This window comes from Canis lupus, chromosome 14 (genome assembly GCF_011100685.1).
Source record: "Canis lupus familiaris isolate Mischka breed German Shepherd chromosome 14, alternate assembly UU_Cfam_GSD_1.0, whole genome shotgun sequence".
In the NCBI taxonomy this organism is placed as follows: Eukaryota; Metazoa; Chordata; class Mammalia; order Carnivora; family Canidae; genus Canis; species Canis lupus.
In genome coordinates, this window is record NC_049235.1 from 8,311,981 (window position 1) to 8,331,673 (window position 19,693).

Genomic DNA, 19,693 nt, shown 5'->3' on the forward strand with positions numbered 1-19,693 from the left:
CCGATATTGCCAGTGATAACCAGAGGGAAAAACAGGAATCTAGAGGTCAGGGACAAAGCAATCTGTTAGAAACAACACCCCTGTAGGGAAGGGCTAAAGAAAGTGATAGCCTTGCTACATTACCTTCATCCATGTATTATTTACCTAGTGAGTTCCAGGATGAAAGACTGATATGAATATAGCAGAAGTTATTAATTTGGCCTTTGCTAAAGCATTAGATATAGCACCTCAAGAAATTATACTTGGGAAATTAATTCAAATTGGCTTGGTTTGGCACACAATCACCCAAGATTAAAAAGTAGCTGAAGGATGATTATTAAAAGACAGTTAAGTGACAGTCCATGTAGTGAGAGACTTGGGGTCAACATCAAAGCCATTCTTGTTTAGGGGTTCTATTTAGGGCCCAGGAAAGGAGTAAACAACTCACTAATGAGATCTGCAGAGGACACGAAGCTGGGAGGTGGAGGAACCGCACTGACAGGGGCATAAAATTACAAGGCAGAGTTCAACTGGAAAAAATAGCTCATCTATCTAGGGGAAAACAACCCTATACTAAAATAATATTCAGCAGACAGGCCAGATAAGGGGCAGCAGAAGCATGTACAAAGAGCTCAGACATGCTGTAATGTGCCAGAACCAAGTAAGAATGGTAAGGGAACACAAAGAATGTACGCCATGAAGAAATGGAGGGCTTCAAAGTGAAAGCAAACTAAAAGCAGAGTGGCAGAAAATAGGTGGTCTTAAAGCAAAGTCAATTCTACCACTAATAAAATGGGGGAGCATACATTCTGAACTGAAAACATTTTTTGGATGGCTACAAAACCACCATTCCCATCTGGCAGGTGTTCCAATCTTTCTCGGATCTTCATTTACCTCACTGAGGGGTCGTATCTACAGGATGGCACTGGGCCACCATCCTGGGGCTAACATACTGCTTTTAAGGAAGACTCACAGGTCATGCTGGCCATTTCTCCTACTTCTTTTATGAGGTCTGTACTGCCTTATGGCAAGGCTTCACCGGTTTGGGAAGTGGTTAATTCCTCTCTGTTTACTCAACCTGCAACAGTGCAATGGCCCCGAAGCCAGTTTTTCCACTACTAGTCTGAAAGCAATGGCTCAACACAATTATCTCTAGGCTGCTCACTGCTTTACCAGACAAGCATGTTGTTACATCGATTCCACTTTAAAATGAGTGCTAAGTAGGCCGTTTTCTTCCTAAAACCTCAAAGTTTAAAAATGTCACTATCCTCAACACCCAAAAAATAAATAACCCAATTCAAAAATGGGCAGAGATATGAACATTTTTTTCCAAAGAAGACATACACATGGTCAACAGACACACAAAAAAGATGTTCAATATTAATGATCATCAGAGAAATGTAAATCAAAACCACAATAAGATATCACCTTGCACCTGTTGGAATGGCTAAAACATAAGAAACAACAGGTGCTGGTGAGGATGCAGACAAAGGTGAACCTTCTTGCACTGTTGGTAGGAATGCAAACTGGTGCAGTTACTCTGGAATACAGTATGGAGGTTTCCAAAAGGTTAAAAATAGAAATACCCTATGATCCAGCTATTGCACTACTAGGTATTTACTCTAAGAATACAAAAATACTGATTTGAAGGGATACACGTACTCCAATATTTATGGCAGCATTATCTACAATTGCCAAATTATGGAAAGAGCCCTAGTGTCTGCTGATTGATGAAAGGATAAAGAAGTGGTGTGTATACATACACACACGCACACTGGACTATTACTCAGCCATAAAAAAAGAATGAAATCCTGCCATTTGCAACAACATTGAGGGAGCTAGACAGTATTATGCTAAGTGAAATAAGTCAGAGAAAGACAAGTATCATATGACTTTACTCATGTGGAATTGAAGAAACAAAACAAATGAGCAAAGCGGGAAAAAAGAAGGAAGCAAACCAAAAAACAGTATCTTAACTATACAGAACAAACTGATGGTATCAAAGGGGAGGTGGGTATGGGAAATAGGTAATGGGGATTAAGGAGTGCACTTGCTGAGATGAGCACTGGGTGATGTATGGAAGTGCTGAATCATTATACTACACACCTGAAACTAATATTACACTGTACCTTAACTGAAATTTAAATAAAAACTTAAAATATATTTAGAACATAATCTATAAAAACAATTTCAATATCTATGTATACTCATTAAACATAGCACAAGTAGCTATCTTCAACAGCATAAGAAAGCTTGTTGGGGTGGCTGGCTAGCTTAGTTGGAAGAGAAGGCAACTCTTGATCTTGGAGTTGTGAACTCAAGTCCCACAATGGATGGGTGTATAACTTAAAAAAAAAAAAAATCAGGGATGCCTGGGTGGCTCAGCGGTTGGGCAGCTGCCTTTGACTCAGGTCATGATCCTGGGATCTGGGATCGAGTCCCATATCGGGCTCCCCAGGAGGAACCTGCTTCTCCCTCTGCCTATGTCTCTGCCTCTCTCTCTGTGTGTGTCTCATGAATAAATAAAAAAAATAAAAAGTTTAAAATAAAAAAGAAAGTTTGTTGTGGCCTCACTTTCCAGAGCAGCTAGGCAAATTATTTTCATAATTCCAGCAAATATTTGCCTGTTACATATATTTACTAGTGGCAGAGTGACACCAGGGCAGAAAACAGGAGTCTAGATCCCATTGTATTAATTAGTGCTCCTGCTATGCTAGGAACATATAACCTATTTTTTTTAAGTTATCACCAGGTCACACTGAGCCCACCCACACAGGCTGAGCACAGACTCACCTTCTGAATCCCCACTGAAGTATGGTCTAATCGCTATCCATTTCCTAGAGTATCTATATCATCAAATAGTACTTAGCAATGTGAAGCTGCATTTCCCAATATGGGTTCTTTCAGCCAGGCTGCCTTAGTGATAATATAGGCATGGAGAGAAGGAAAAGTGAGGAACAATTGAGAGAAAAACCAATTATGGATTACATATCATATTATTTTACGCTGGCCATTAAAGAGTCTTAAAACAACAAAGCTACTGGTGTTTCCACTGAATTCTTTGTGTTTGTCAATTAGGTTTTTTTAAAAAATATTTTATTTATTTATTCATAGAGACACAGAGAGAGAGAGGCACAGAGACACAGGCAGAGGGAGAAGCAGGCTCCATGCAGGGTCTCCAGAATCACACCCCAGGCTGCAGGCGGCGCTAAACCGCTGCGCCACAGGGGCTGCCCTGTCAGTTAGGTTTTATTTAGACAGGGGCTATTGGGAAAAGCCCACAAGAAAGAATACAAAAAGCCACAACAGTCTGACACACTGATTTCTTAGCTGACATTCTGTGTGACATTCTATAGATGCTCTATCCATCAGGATGTGACATGATGTTAGAGGTAAATGTCACATATCAGGGCAATGTTCTGTGCCAAAGAGCAAAAGAAGTGATCTCAATGACAAAGTCTGGAGTATAGATAACATGTGCCCAAACTCATTCCTCCTCAAACTTAAGAGTATAACCTGGCAACTACCAAACTTCTAGAACTAAATAAGTGGCTGAGTGTGGCACATGCCTCTTTGAAATAGTGGCTATATTTTGATTGAGACCAAGCAGTCGGCTGAACTACCCAAGTTAGTTCAGCATCAGCTCATTTTTTGTTCTTTCCTAAGAAGTCTGGGAATCACTAAACTACCAGCACCACCCAGTGACAGAAGTCTCTGTGAGTAAGAGCCATAGGGAATGTCACTGGTTAAGAAATAACACTGAGCAGAACGCATGTCCTTGGGGCAACCAGCCACAGGGATGAAGGACAAGAATAAAATGTCACAGGGCTTCTTAAATGCTCTCCTGCCAGCTGTCAGAAGTGTGAAACAAAAACTCATTTCCTAATAAATGTTTTCATTTCCTTTGTACATGATGAAAGGCTGAGAGGTGATAAATGGGAGGGGCTTGGGAGCAGAGGTCTCTAGAGGTAAGAACCTGAGGCAAATGTCCTGCACACATAAACAGAACTTCATTGTTAGTCCCATGGAACGACAGGATGGGGGTGGTAAAAATACCTTAAATTCTCACCTAGGTTTCATTTTATATCTACAGGAGATCATATTTACTATATGTCTATTTTGCAGATCTAAAGAAAATGGAGGTCCAAGTGTATTTAATCAAGGTTACACAGCACATTCGAAGTGTGCCCTTTTCTTTTGATCCTTAAAGTGTGGGATAAAAGTGTACTACAAGCTTTTTCAGCGTATTGCTTTCCATCACATTCTGCTCAGGGATAGGCAGGATAGTGGGAAAGAAAAAGTGGGACTGTTGGACCCAGTGTGTTCACTTTGGAATTATTCATCTCACCTGGCCTCTGCAGCAAGCAGCTCATCATAGTGAGAGGATCGCTGATCGTCATCCTGCCGGTATCTGATCACCGTGGCTAGACCTTTGCTGACAAGGGCCTCAGCAATGTTTCTGCAACAGAAAAGATAGGTCAGTGAGCACTAGAGCTGCATACAGGGCTCAGTCAACAGAAATAATAACATTTAGCACCTGGAGGTCTTAATGCATCCTGACACAGGCAGGGAGAAGACCAATGAGTTGCTTAACTAGAAATCCAAATAAAAGATGGAATACCAAAGTTCCTACCTAGCTCAGCACCTTTCTGGTTACTACAGTCAGATGCTATATGAATCCATACATAAAAACTAGCAGAAAATATCTGTAAAAAGCCCACATTAGGCAGGGCTATTTACAGAATGTTATAAACAAGCCACTACCCTCAAGAAAAGTCTTCTCTAAAATATCAGGCACATAGATAAAAAACAAAACACATAAAAGCATGACCTAAATTTCTTAAAATCTCCTTTCTAGTCTATACTGTAACTAGAAAAATGCCTCATTCCAGCTTGGCAATGTTAGAAAGGTTAGTTTAACCTAATACCTCAGTGCTTCTCTTCTCCTCAGAACTCCTGACAGTGGAAAAAAAAAAAAAAAAAAAAGGGCAGCCCCAGTGGCGCAGCGGTTTAGCGCCGCCTGCAGCCCAGGGCGTGATCCTGGAGACCCCGGATCGAGTCCCATGTCGGGCTCCCTGCATGGAGCCTGCTTCTCCCTCTTCCTGTGCCTCTGCCTCTCATTCTCTCTCTCTCTCTGTCTCTATGAATAAATAAATAAATCTTAAAAAAAAAAAAAAAGAACTCCTGACAGTGGCTCTTCCACCCAAAAGGGGCTTCTCGAAGGTAAAACTATGAATTTGGTGGCTGGTGCATGGTTCACATGGTAAAAATGGAAGTTCTTTATGAAGAAACGGCATGAGATAGAAGAAAAAATTAGGTAAGAAGTGTAAATATGAGATGACCAGCTTCATAGCAATACTCCAAATAGAGAGTCCTGGGGGAGGAGCAAGATGGCGGAAGAGTAGGGTCTCCAAATCACCTGTCTCCACCAAATTATCTAGAAAACCTTCCAATCATCCTGAAAATCTATGAATTCGGCCTGAGAATTAGAGAACAGCTGGAATGCAACAGTGAGAAGAGTTCGCGCTTCCATCAAGGTAGGAAGACGGGGAAAAAGAAGTAAAGGAACAAAGGCCTCCGAGGGGGAGGGGCCCCGCGAGGAGCCGGGCTGAGGCCGGGGCGAGTGTCCCCAGGACAGGAGAGCCCCGTCCCGGAGGAGCAGGAGCTGCACCGACCTTCCCGGGGGAAAGGGGCTCGCGGGGAGTGGGAGCAGGACCCAGGAGGGCGAGGATGCCCTCGGGTTCCCTGGGACAGTAACAGCAACTGCGCGCCCAGGAGAGTGCGCCGAGCTCCCTAAGGGCTGCAGCGCGCACGGCGGGACCCGGAGCAGCTGAAGGGGCTCGGGCGGCGGCTCCGCGGAGGGGGCTGCGCGGCCCCGGGAGCAGCTCGGAGGGGCTCGGGCAGAGGAAGAGGCTCCGTGCGGAGGGGGCTGCGCGGTTCCAGGAGCAGCTCGGAGGGACTTGGGCGGCGGCTCCGCGGAGGGGGCTGCGGGGCGGGAGCGCGAATCCACCAGCGCAGGCTCCGGAGCACAGGGCGCCGGGACACAGCCCAGGATCCCGCCTCCCCCCGGGACAGGCAGAGGCCGGGAGGGCCCAGGACAGCGAGGACGCTCCTGCCCCAGCTGAGCAGATCAGCGGCCCCGCCCGGGAGCCTCCAGGCCCTGCAGACGGAGTTCCTGCCGGAGCTGAATCCAGGTTTCCAGAGCTGCCCCGCCACTGGGGCTGTTCCTCCTGCGGCCTCACGGGGTAAACAACCCCCGCTGAGCCCTGCACCAGGCAGGGGCACAGCAGCTCCCCCAACTGCTAACACCTGAAAATCAGCACAACAGGCCCCTCCCCCAGAACACCAGCTAGACGGACAACTTCCAGGAGAAGCCAAGGGACTTAAAGTACACAGAATCAGAAGATACTCCCCGGTGGTTCTTTTGTTTGTTTGTTTTTGTTTTTGTTTTTGTTTTTGTTTTGCTTTTTGATTTGTTTCCTTCCCCCACCCCCTTTTTTTCTCCTTTCTTTTTCTTTCTCTTTTTCTTCTTTTTTTTTTTTTCTTTTCGTTTTTTTTTTTCTTTTTCTTCCCTTTTTTTTCTCTTTCTCTTTTCTTTCCTTCTTTCTCTCCTCTCTTTTTCTCTTTTTCCCAATACAACTTGCTTTTGGCCACTCTGCACTGAGCAAAATGACTAGAAGGAAAACCTCACCTCAAAAGAAAGAATCAGAAACAGTCCTCTCTCCCACAGAGTTACAAAATCTGGATTACAATTCAATGTCAGAAAGCCAATTCAGAAGCACTATTATACAGCTACTGGTGGCTCTAGAAAAAAGTATAAAGGACTCAAGAGACTTCATGACTGCAGAATTTAGAGCTAATCAGGCAGAAATTAAAAATCAATTGAATGAGATGCAATCCAAACTAGAAGTCCTAACGACGAGGGTTAACGAGGTGGAAGAACGAGTGAGTGACCTAGAAGACAAGTTGATAGCAAAGAGGGAAACTGAGGAAAAAAGAGACAAACAATTAAAAGACCATGAAGATAGATTAAGGGAAATAAACGACAGCCTGAGGAAGAAAAACCTACGTTTAATTGGGGTTCCCGAGGGCGCCGAAAGGGACAGAGGGCCAGAATATGTATTTGAACAAATTCTAGCTGAAAACTTTCCTAATCTGGGAAGGGAAACAGGCATTCAGATCCAGGAAATAGAGAGATCCCCCCCTAAAATCAATAAAAACCGTTCAACACCTCGACATTTAATTGTGAAGCTTGCAAATTCCAAAGATAAGGAGAAGATCCTTAAAGCAGCAAGAGACAAGAAATCCCTGACTTTTATGGGGAGGAGTATTAGGGTAACAGCAGACCTCTCCACAGAGACCTGGCAGGCCAGAAAGGGCTGGCAGGATATATTCAGGGTCCTAAATGAGAAGAACATGCAACCAAGAATACTTTATCCAGCAAGGCTCTCATTCAAAATGGAAGGAGAGATAAAGAGCTTCCAAGACAGGCAGCAACTAAAAGAATATGTGACCTCCAAACCAGCTCTGCAAGAAATTTTAAGGGGGCCTCTTAAAATTCCCCTTTAAGAAGAAGTTCAGTGGAACAGTCCACAAAAACAAAGACTGAATAGATATCATGATGACACTAAACTCATATCTCTCAATAGTAACTCTGAATGTGAACGGGCTTAATGACCCCATCAAAAGGTGCAGGGTTTCAGACTGGATAAAAAAGCAGGACCCATCTATTTGCTGTCTACAAGAGACTCATTTTAGACAGAAGGACACCTACAGCCTGAAAATAAAAGGTTGGAGAACCATTTACCATTCGGATGGTCCTCAAAAGAAAGCAGGGGTAGCCATCCTTATATCAGATAAACTAAAATTTACCCCAAAGACTGTAGTGAGAGATGAAGAGGGACACTATATCATACTTAAAGGATCTATTCAACAAGAGGACTTAACAATCCTCAATATATATGCTCCGAATGTGGGAGCTGCCAAATATATAAATCAATTATTAACCAAAGTGAAGAAATACTTAGATAATAATACACTTATACTTGGTGACTTCAATCTAGCTCTTTCTATACTCGATAGGTCTTCTAAGCAAAACATCTCCAAAGAAACGAGAGCTTTAAATGATACACTGGACCAGATGGATCTCACAGATATCTACAGAACTTTACATCCAAACTCAACTGAATACACATTCTTCTCAAGCGCACATGGAACTTTCTCCAGAATAGACCACATATTGGGTCACAAATCGGGTCTGAACCGATACCAAAAGATTGGGATTGTCCCCTGCATATTCTCGGACCATAATGCCTTGAAATTAGAACTAAATCACAACAAGAAGTTTGGAAGGACCTCAAACACATGGAGGTTAAGGACCATCCTGCTAAAAGATAAAAGGGTCAACCAGGAAATTAAGGAAGAATTAAAAAGATTCATGGAAACTAATGAGAATGAAGATACAACCGTTCAAAATCTTTGGGATGCAGCAAAAGCAGTCCTAAGGGGGAAATACATCGCAATACAAGCATCCATTCAAAAACTGGAAAGAACTCAAATACAAAAGCTAACCTTACACATAAAGGAGCTAGAGAAAAAACAGCAAATAGATCCTACACCCAAGAGAAGAAGGGAGCTAATAAAGATTCGAGCAGAACTCAACGAAATCGAGACCAGAAGAACTGTGGAACAGATCAACAGAACCAGGAGTTGGTTCTTTGAAAGAATTAATAAGATAGATAAACCATTAGCCAGCCTTATTAAAAAGAAGAGAGAGAAGACTCAAATTAATAAAATCATGAATGAGAAAGGAGAGATCACTACCAACACCAAGGAAATACAAACGATTTTAAAAACATATTATGAACAGCTATACGCCAATAAATTAGGCAATCTAGAAGAAATGGACGCATTCCTGGAAAGCCACAAACTACCAAAACTGGAACAGGAAGAAATAGAAAACCTGAACAGGCCAATAACCAGGGAGGAAATTGAAGCAGTCATCAAAAACCTCCCAAGACACAAGAGTCCAGGGCCAGATGGCTTCCCAGGAGAATTTTATCAAACGTTTAAAGAAGAAATCATACCTATTCTCCTAAAGCTGTTTGGAAAGATAGAAAGAGATGGAGTACTTCCAAATTCGTTCTATGAAGCCAGCATCACCTTAATTCCAAAGCCAGACAAAGACCCCGCCAAAAAGGAGAATTACAGACCAATATCCTTGATGAACATGGATGCAAAAATTCTCAACAAGATACTGGCCAATAGGATCCAACAGTACATTAAGAAAATTATTCACCATGACCAAGTAGGATTTATCCCTGGGACACAAGGCTGGTTCAACACCCGTAAAACAATCAATGTGATTCATCATATCAGCAAGAGAAAAACCAAGAACCATATGATCCTCTCATTGGATGCAGAGAAAGCATTTGACAAAATACAGCATCCATTCCTGATCAAAACTCTTCAGAGTGTAGGGATAGAGGGAACATTCCTCGACATCTTAAAAGCCATCTATGAAAAGCCCACAGCAAATATCATTCTCAATGGGGAAGCACTGGGAGCCTTTCCCCTAAGATCAGGAACAAGACAGGGATGTCCACTCTCACCACTGCTATTCAACATAGTACTGGAAGTCCTAGCCTCAGCAATCAGACAACAAAAAGACATTAAAGGCATTCAAATTGGCAAAGAAGAAGTCAAACTCTTCCCTCTTCGCCGATGACATGATACTCTACATAGAAAACCCAAAAGTCTCCACCCCAAGATTGCTAGAACTCATACAGCAATTCGGTAGCGTGGCAGGATACAAAATCAATGCCCAGAAGTCAGTGGCATTTCTATACACAAACAATGAGACTGAAGAAAGAGAAATTAAGGAGTCAATCCCATTTACAATTGCACCCAAAAGCATAAGATACCTAGGAATAAACCTCACCAAAGATGTAAAGGATCTATACCCTCAAAACTATAGAACACTTCTGAAAGAAATTGAGGAAGACACAAAGAGATGGAAAAATATTCCATGCTCATGGATTGGCAGAATTAATATTGTGAAAATGTCAATGTTACCCAGGGCAATATACACGTTTAATGCAATCCCTATCAAAATACCATGGACTTTCTTCAGAGAGTTAGAACAAATTATTTTAAGATTTGTGTGGAATCAGAAAAGACCCCGAATAGCCAGGGGAATTTTAAAAAAGAAAACCATATCTGGAGGCATCACAATGCCAGATTTCAGGTTGTACTACAAAGCTGTGGTCATCAAGACAGTGTGGTACTGGCACAAAAACAGACACATAGATCAGTGGAACAGAATAGAGAATCCAGAAGTGGACCCTGAACTTTATGGGCAACTAATATTCGATAAAGGAGGAAAGACTATCCATTGGAAGAAAGACAGTCTCTTCAATAAATGGTGCTGGGAAAATTGGACATCCACATGCAGAAGAATGAAACTAGACCACTCTCTTTCACCATACACAAAGATAAACTCAAAATGGATGAAAGATCTAAATGTGAGACAAGATTCCATCAAAATCCTAGAGAAGAACACAGGCAACACCCTTTTTGAACTCGGCCATAGTAACTTCTTGCAAGATACATCCACGAAGGCAAAAGAAACAAAAGCAAAAATGAACTATTGGGACTTCATCAAGATAAGAAGCTTTTGCACAGCAAAGGATACAGTCAACAAAACTCAAAGACAACCTACAGAATGGGAGAAGATATTTGCAAATGACATATCAGATAAAGGGCTAGTTTCCAAGATCTATAAAGAACTTATTAAACTCAACACCAAAGAAACAAACAATCCAATCATGAAATGGGCAAAAGACATGAACAGAAATCTCACAGAGGAAGACATAGACATGGCCAACATGCATATGAGAAAATGCTCTGCATCACTTGCCATCAGGGAAATACAAATCAAAACTACAATGAGATACCACCTCACACCAGTGAGAATGGGGAAAATTAACAAGGCAGGAAACAACAAATGTTGGAGAGGATGCGGAGAAAAGGGAACCCTCTTACACTGTTGGTGGGAATGTGAACTGGTGCAGCCACTCTGGAAAACTGTGTGGAGGTTCCTCAAACAGTTAAAAATATACCTGCCCTACGACCCAGCAATTGCACTGTTGGGGATTTACCCCAAAGATACAAATGCAATGAAACGCCGGGACACCTGCACCCCGATGTTTCTAGCAGCAATGGCCACGATAGCCAAACTGTGGAAGGAGCCTCGGTGTCCAACGAAAGATGAATGGATAAAGAAGATGTGGTTTATGTATACAATGGAATATTACTCAGCTATTAGAAATGACAAATACCCACCATTTGCTTCAACGTGGATGGAACTGGAGGGTATTATGCTGAGTGAAGTAAGTCAGTCGGAGAAGGACAAACATTATATGTTCTCGTTCATTTGGGAAATATAAATAATAGTGAAAGGGAAAATAAGGGAAGGGAGAAGAAATGTGTGGGAAATATCAGAAAGGGAGACAGAACGTAAAGACTGCTAACTCTGGGAAACGAACTAGGGGTGGTAGAAGGGGAGGAGGGCGGGGGGTGGGAGTGAATGGGTGACGGGCACTGGGTGTTATTCTGTATGTTAGTAAATTGAACACCAATAAAAAAAAATAAAATAAAAAAAAAAAAAAAAAAAAAAAAACAAATAGAGAGTCCTTTTAGGACTACAGAAATATTTAGCTTAAAGCCCTGTTTATTAAAGCAATTCTCAAATGTGTCGTCTTCTTCACCAGAATAAGAGGTGCCACTGTAAGTGGCCTCCATATACTCTAACTAGAAAAGAGTACATTGGAAATACTCTCAGACAACAAATAGAGCATATTTGCATGGTTCCTCGCCAAGATGGAAAAAGACTTTTGATGTGAAGCAAAATAAGCTGCAAACTGCAAAAATAAATTTTCAAAAATTACCTGCAGCAAGCACTGTAGGACAAGAGGCATGATACTATTGGGAGAGAGTGATGGTTATGTCTTTCTTTGTGTCTGTCATAGTTACACCAAAGGCCCCACTCAAACCATCTGGTTAGCTGCCCTACAGGGAGGAGGTAGGGTAAGCAATAGGCTACTGTACCATATGCTATGATTTAGTGTTGTTTGGAAATGTAGTTAACTCTTAACACACTAACGTTCTTAGAACCCCAGACTTTAGAGATGCTGGAAGCCAGACTAACCATTCTACATGCATGTTTAAACCACTGAAGGGTTCTCTTCATCAAAACCCAGGTATTTAGTTTTTTAAAAGAAGAAGAAAAAAATATGTGTGGGTAGAGAAAAGAGGAAAAGATGCTATGGCTGATTCGCTCTCATTATGTGCCCCTCTACTGCCTGCTTATCTACTGCCAGCATGATATTAATATCTCCAAACCGCCACAGAATTAGCACTTCTCAAAATCCACTCCCACAAAGAGGCTGCTTTGCTGGCCACCCTGTCTCCTGAGTCACCGTATAAGTGTGCTGGCAAATGCTCTCATTATCACAGAGTCGGGTTTGGCAGCATGGAGAATACCAACAGCCCCAAATCAGCAGCTGTAGGTATTGATCTATGGTGAGAATTTAACTAAGGGTACTATCAAGAACCCCAAAGGGGCAGGAGAGCAGCTCCACCCACTAACAGGTGAGAGAGACTAGGGGGATGGCTCCACCTATGGCAGGTTGAGATGTCTTGGTGACCTGAAATGCTCAAAGAACAAAGACTTCTTTGTTACTGCACTTGGAACTACTGCATGCTGACATTTACAGTCAATACATGGGGATTGAAGGAGAAAGCTGGAATGACTGAGCAGGCAAGAAAAGATCCACACAAATAAGCCCCTACATGAAGAGAGAAAATGAAGCAAAATAGCACAAATGTTCAGTGATACACTCCTGTTAGTACTGCTCACATCAATCCGCAGAATGGAACTGAGAACTTACGCAGCCAGCAGACAACCAAGGGCACAGTCCTTCCGTTCTGTATCCTGTCAGCTAACAGACATTATTAGACAAAGCAGATAAGGCCTAGGATTCCCACTCTACAACCTGTCCACAACCAGCCTCTCCCTTCTCTCCATGGCTTAGCGCGTAAGCCTTGTTTTCTTTGCTTCTTATCCCTAATTACAGATTTCTCCTGGAGGAACAGTGGTGCTGGTGCTTAGTGAGCAGTGAGGAGAGTAAAAACACATGAAATAATAACAGCTGTCATTACTGGGTGTTTACTACGAGGCAAACATGTGAAAATAACATCACATATATTTTCTTCTTGGTGTATATTCCCCTGTGAGGACTCATCACCCCATCTTACAATTATTAATTAATTGCCTATCTGTCTTTCTGAGAGGGCCAGGGCTGCATCTTTCTACACTGAAGTGCCTAGACCAATAGCTGGCATAAAATAGGCAGTACATATTTTCTGAACAAACTTAGTTTATTCGGGGTAATTTTTAAATGTCGCAAAAATCACAGTACATTCTTTTACTTTTGTTTTAATACATCCTGAAAATTCTGAGATACTCTTTTGGAGTATCAGAAAAACACCTAATGGTTTTGGAAATACAGCCTTGGAACATTATTATACTAAGCAACTATTAACCAAGCTTGCCCAGCATAGAATTAAGGACAAAAGCTTTCTATGTGCCTTACCAACTTTTGTCTTTCTCCTCTACATTATCTAAAATTTCAATTTAAAGAGAATGAAAGGGAGAGAGAAAATGGAATTAGCCTAGATCCATGTACTTGACTTTCTTTTGGCCACTAATGAAAGGTCAGGAGATTTTCCCCTTGGCCAAAGATGGCTCAAATCCTGACATGGGTGTATTGACCAGTTGCCCAGTGGAAAAAAAGAAAACATTAAATTATGTGCCATGGCATTAGGCTGCTTTAGACAAATTTATAAGTTCTGCTTTCTTGAGTGTATCAGTAATTCTACTCAAATTACACATGTCTGGCTCGAATGGATAATTCATAATCAGCATATAAAAAGGGACCTAACAGCCTTGGAAGTCTAACAGGAAATCATCTCTCTGTATCAGCTAGAAACACAAAGAATTAGTGCTGAGATTGAAATTCTTCTCCAAGCTAAAAGAGAAATTTAGGTTCTGATAAAACTGAACTGTTGCCATCAGGCATGATCAGATGTTTCTGATACAAGCACAAACAACTTTGGTCTCACATACAGGCTTTCTCAAAAGGTCTCCACATAGTTGACACCTTCTTTGCCCACTGTTTCCTCAGCAAGCAGATTCCAAAAAGCTCATACTTTCCCCTCATAAGATACCTCTGAAACCATGGGGTAGTAAACTCTGCCAACAGGGTGAACAGGTATTCTATGCCCATACAAAAGAGGATTCTTAAAAAGTCGATTTGAATTACAGTAGTTTATAGTTCATCACATTTTTGCCTGCCTTTCCCCATCCCGAGACCCCACCCCAAGGATGGAATAGCAACACGCTGATAGGTCAGATAACTGTCTAAGATTACCTCAATTACTTAACTGGTGTATATGTGTGCAATTCTGAAACAAACTTACAGAAAAGTTGGACATACTGCATATAACAAGGAACATGTCATTACTCTTTGATCTATTTGGTAGTGAGTAACCCATCTGTTATACCCTCACCCGCCAAATCTTTAGTGTGCATTTCCCACAATTCAGGATATTTTCCTACAAAATCAAAAAATAATAGAACCAGAATACCTATAAAGATACATTATTATCATCTAATCCACAAACCCTAATCAAATTTTGTCAATTATTCCAATAGAATATTTAGGGGGGAAAAAGGATCCGTGTCTCTTTAGTCTAGACCAATTCTGCCATCTTTCTTAAGCTACCCTGCAGCCTTGACACTTCTGAAGAATACAGCCCAGTTATTTTGGTTTGTCTGATGTTTCTTTGTGATCAGATGCAAGTTACGTATTTTTAGCAGGAATATCATAGAAGTGATGGATGTATTGTTCCCTTGGCCTCCTATGAAATGTACAATTTACTGATAATGTTCACTTTGATCAGTTCATAAGGTAGTGCCTATCAGGTTTCTCCACTGTAAAGTTACTCTTTTTCTCTTTATGAATGATGTTTTTTTAAAAAGATTTATTTATTTATTTATGATAGAGAGAGAGGCAGAGACACAGGAGGTGGGAGAAGCAGGCTCCATGCCGGGAGCCCGATGTGGGACTCGATCCCGGGACTCGAGGATCACGCCCTGGGCCAAAGGCAGGCGCTAAACCGCTGAGCCACCCAGGGATCCCCTGATAAGTATTTTTTGAAGAGACTTTGAATTATATAATTTTCATCCCTCAAATTCCAAAGTTATTCATTTATTTAATTATAGCAAGATAACATCATGGAATGTCATTTCATTTAGTCATAATCCACTACTATCATTATTTGTTGTGATACTGAAATGGTTCCCAATTCGGCCAGTTGGAGCCATGTCAAGCTGGTTTCTCTTTCCTCTGGACATGCCCCCCACCCCCATCATTCCCCTTGAGTACTTCCTTGCTTTCTGGTATAACAACATGTTCCAGGCTTCTCTTGTACGGTTTTCTGCAGCTCTGAAATTAGCCATTTATCTAAAAAGCCCACATTTACATCTTTATTCCCATACATTTATTTCTAGATCAATCTATAACTACTGTGTGTGTGGCAGTCATGAAAATGTGCCTTTCGGATCTCTGACTGCAGGAAGCATAATTGATGGACAGTCCCAGCTGCTGTGCTCTGAAATCCATCACTGTTTCGGCCAAAGCTATGCTTCCCACCAGCTGCTCCTTGCGTGGGCACAGCAGATACTAAGGCAGGCCTATTGCTAAGAGATGTGGGACTTCTCTGATGGCAACTTTGGCTTAAGGACTCCTTGTTGGCTTTGTGGTAACTCTCAGACTTTTCCAATTCAACCTTCCTTTACTCCCATCTTTTGCCATAGATATTAGGGCTACACTGCAGTCTGATGGCACTCCCAGCCTCTTTGAGCTCCCCTCCCATTTTCCCACAGAAGGGTTTTCCACCAATTAATCTCTTTCATGTCTAATTCTGTCTTGGCATCAGCGTTTTAGAGAACCTGAACCATCTACCATGAGTTCACAAAGATACCAACAATCTCACTCCAACACTAGAGAGTTCATTTTCATTTTCTTCCTTTCCATATCTGTTACTTCCCTTCTGATGGAAACTTGGCTTCCATTATCCTTAATAGTTTTACTTATATGAAAACCTTCACTATATATACACATACACAGTCTCAGTCACTCACACATTTGTGACTTCTATGATTTGGTCCTAACACTAGAGCTAATTTAAAGAGAATGCATTACTTGATAAAACAGGATCTGCTACATGGATAAGTATTTCAAGAGTGGGAAAAGAGTAATTCCATAACACACACACTTGTGCACATGCATGCACACACCCCCTTCATTCTCCATCTGACTAGGGATAACAGATAACTCAATAGCTCTGTCTCACAGATCTTTATCTAGATATTTGACCCTAACACTTTCCACTAAGAAAATATCTACATTTTATCAGTCACTGACATGTCCATGGACATTGCAAAAGCAGAATATTTTCCTCTTGGTAAACATACACAAGGACACATTCAGAATAATGTAAGCCTATAAAGAAATATCTCTAGCCTACATTCAAATCAAGGCAAAAGAAAAGGGTTGAAGATAATTAACAGCTCAATTCATTCACAAAAGTCACATCATCTGTATCAGAGGTTCATATCTCAACAGGTGTGCATGCATACAGACACATACATTTTCCATACAATGTCTTTACAGTAACTTTAAGGCTCTGTAGTCAAATTTCATATGCCAAGTACAATATGCTCCCCACGGCTATTCACTGTGACAACATGGATCCAACAAACAAGACATCGGGCATATAGCTGGGCTCTCTGTCACCCATGACCCTCGAAGACTCCAATGTCTTAAAGCCAGAAAACTACCTTCATATTCTTTTTACGTTGGCTGTACCTTTGCCATAAGGAGAGGCTTTCTCACAAGTGCTGGGAGGGTTTCAATATTGATTTCTAACATACCAGATGGCTCATCTCACTTTTCCTCAGCTATACAAGGGATGTACTACTGTGGGGCTGAACCAGAGACACTACAAAATGCTAATGTCTCTCTTCACAAACAGGTAAGAGAAAAGGAAGGAGAAAGAGATCACCATAGGATTTAATAAGAAGATAGAAAGCAGTAAGGACTAGAAAGCTATTTCCTTTAGAATATTAGGTCTACCTTTACTCATATGGTTGGCTTTCCACTCTAAAAAGATAGTGCAGAAATGGGGAAAATGATTAACGGCTACCAGGCCCAAAAGCCAGGCTCCCTTTAGATCTTCTTTGCAAGTTCACACTAAGACCTCTAATATCCATGCCCTTTGAGTCAGGAACCTGACAATTTCAGGCTTGTGACAGTCTTGTTTTTTTATAGGCTGACAAAACAGGCTATAAAGGGCGAGAGTGAAATTCTGGATGAGAGGCATCTACAGACAATGGTCAATGAATAGGTTTACTGTTTTCAACCAGGTTTCAAACCACGAAAAAGTCTTAGCAACACGTAGCTTCCCAAACCTAGTATGAAAATGACACCAAGGGGGAACGTGTTGCCCCTCCCACCCAATGTCTTTATCTTCCAATCTCCATTGACTGAGGTCCTATGGATCTGGAACAATAATGCAGCCCCCCCACACACACCATTTTTTTCTTAAAATACATTCAAGAGGCACTTACAACATAATCAAGCAGCATATGTCGACAGGAAACTGTTTTAAAAGCATCAATAATTAGAAACGTTTGAGGTGGCACACAACGCCCTCTATAGATTTACCAAATCTCTCTCCTACCGTACCTTTGAACTAACATAATTCGAAAAATAAAATGGGATTTTTTTTGGATCTTTTCATCATTAAAAGTTCCTTTTTTTTATTTCATTAAGTCCTATCACCAGGATGACCACCAAAGGATCTGAACAGTGGCTAGAGACTTTCCCAGAATTCATGACACAAACTGAAAACAAGAAGATAAAAATTTCTTGATGTCCCTAGACAGGCTCAGCCAGGAACTATGGTAAAATGAGGAAAAAAAGCAATAATTACCAAGGGCTGTATTAAGGCACCTGGAGTCTTAGGATAGGACATCTTTGCTCCTGACTTGGATATCCACCAACTCAGGTGTGGTTATGTGGAACACAAGACACAACATAACCCACAGAGAAGCATGACCCCAGCAAGTCAGACTCACGAATAAACAAGTATGGAATGAGACTGATCTGAACCCACAGAAGCAAATTAAGCAATAAAACAAAACAAAACCAAGAAACCAATCCCCACTCCTCTGAACAAAACTCTCCAATAAGTTTTAGTTCACTTTTAATGAGCATTCAGAATATGTACAGGTTCTAAACACAACTGTTTTGTTGATGAGAGCATTTTCTAGAGACTGCAGTTGAGAAATGAAAGTCAAGAACTCTTGAAACATGGACTCTGTCTCCTCTTTGTACTTTAATGAATCCTAATCCTGCTTTCTCAGCAGGAGGGGGATGTGGAGGGAAAGAAGGAAGACTGATGGAGGCTGACTTTTGAAGAACTCAAAGGGTTACACAATTCTAGTGGAACTGAAGAAGGCCCGTAAACAAGACTGGCAGGCAGGGAGAAAGAAAGGAGGGCACGAGGAAGGGAGGAAAGAAGAAGAAAGGGAAGATGGAGGGGAAAGAAAAAAAAAATCATTCCATGAATAAATTACTGCTTTGGAGACAGATAAATCCTTGAGTCCCCACAGTACACATCCATCAAAACTTCATTATTAATAATAGGCTTACTCCTGAGCACTGACAAAAGCCTCTGGCTTCAGAGGCCATGTCCCACTGAGCAACCAACAGTACTCCTCAGTTTAGGAAGAACTAAAAGCAAAGATATCTAGGGAGCAGGGTTTCAAAGTGGGTGATGAAGAGATGTCACTTCATATTCAACCTGTCAAGAACTGCTAATTCTCTACCCCAAGGTGGTCTGTGCCACATCATACCCATTACTTTAGTTCCACTCACACCTCACATGAGGTCATATCTATTCTTGATCTCCTGAAAGAACAACTAACAGGAAAAGAAGATGGAAATATACTTGGAAGCAGTAGAATTAACATCTAACCCGCTACAGAACTCTGGATAGTGGAGAGAATAGTGTTGAAAAATATGGGTCAAAGTGATTTTAGAAAAGGAAGGAGAAGCAGCATAAGATCAAATAGTTATACATAAAATAGTTATGCTTACTAAACAGACAATTTTATACTGCCCCCAGGATTTCTGCAGTGCTGTAATCTCATTGCCACCTCTTAGATGATAGTTTCATTTATTCAGCAATATCATGGTTACGGCTTTCTAAGACAAGGAAAACTGCTATTATACTCTATTATGTCAGCTCCTCTGAGTCTCACTGCACCTACCAGTCCTATCTGAGATAGTTAGGACAATGATGACTCCTGGATGAAGTAGAAGGGTTATATTAAATATAAGTGGCAATAAAACAATGTCCACCTTGAAAATACCTAATATAATCCCCAATCTCCATACCTCAAAATCAGAAAGAAAAGAAACCGGAAAGAAAAATGTCTGTTTCACAGACTTTTCTGAATCTCCCTTACACTACAGGACAGAATACAGAGTAGGTACCCAAAGTGACACATCCCCGGTTAAAC

General features: G+C 41.4%; 1 protein-coding gene across 1 annotated transcript in view; it reads right to left on the bottom strand.

The window, feature by feature from the left end:
• SND1 (staphylococcal nuclease and tudor domain containing 1) overlaps positions 1–19,693 on the bottom strand; it is a 427,586-nt gene that overhangs the window by 187,738 nt on the left and 220,155 nt on the right. The window contains exon 13 of the mRNA XM_038556610.1: positions 4,328–4,438. Coding sequence (XP_038412538.1) covers positions 4,328–4,438 — 111 coding nt within the window. The remainder of the gene's footprint in view (positions 1–4,327; positions 4,439–19,693) is intronic.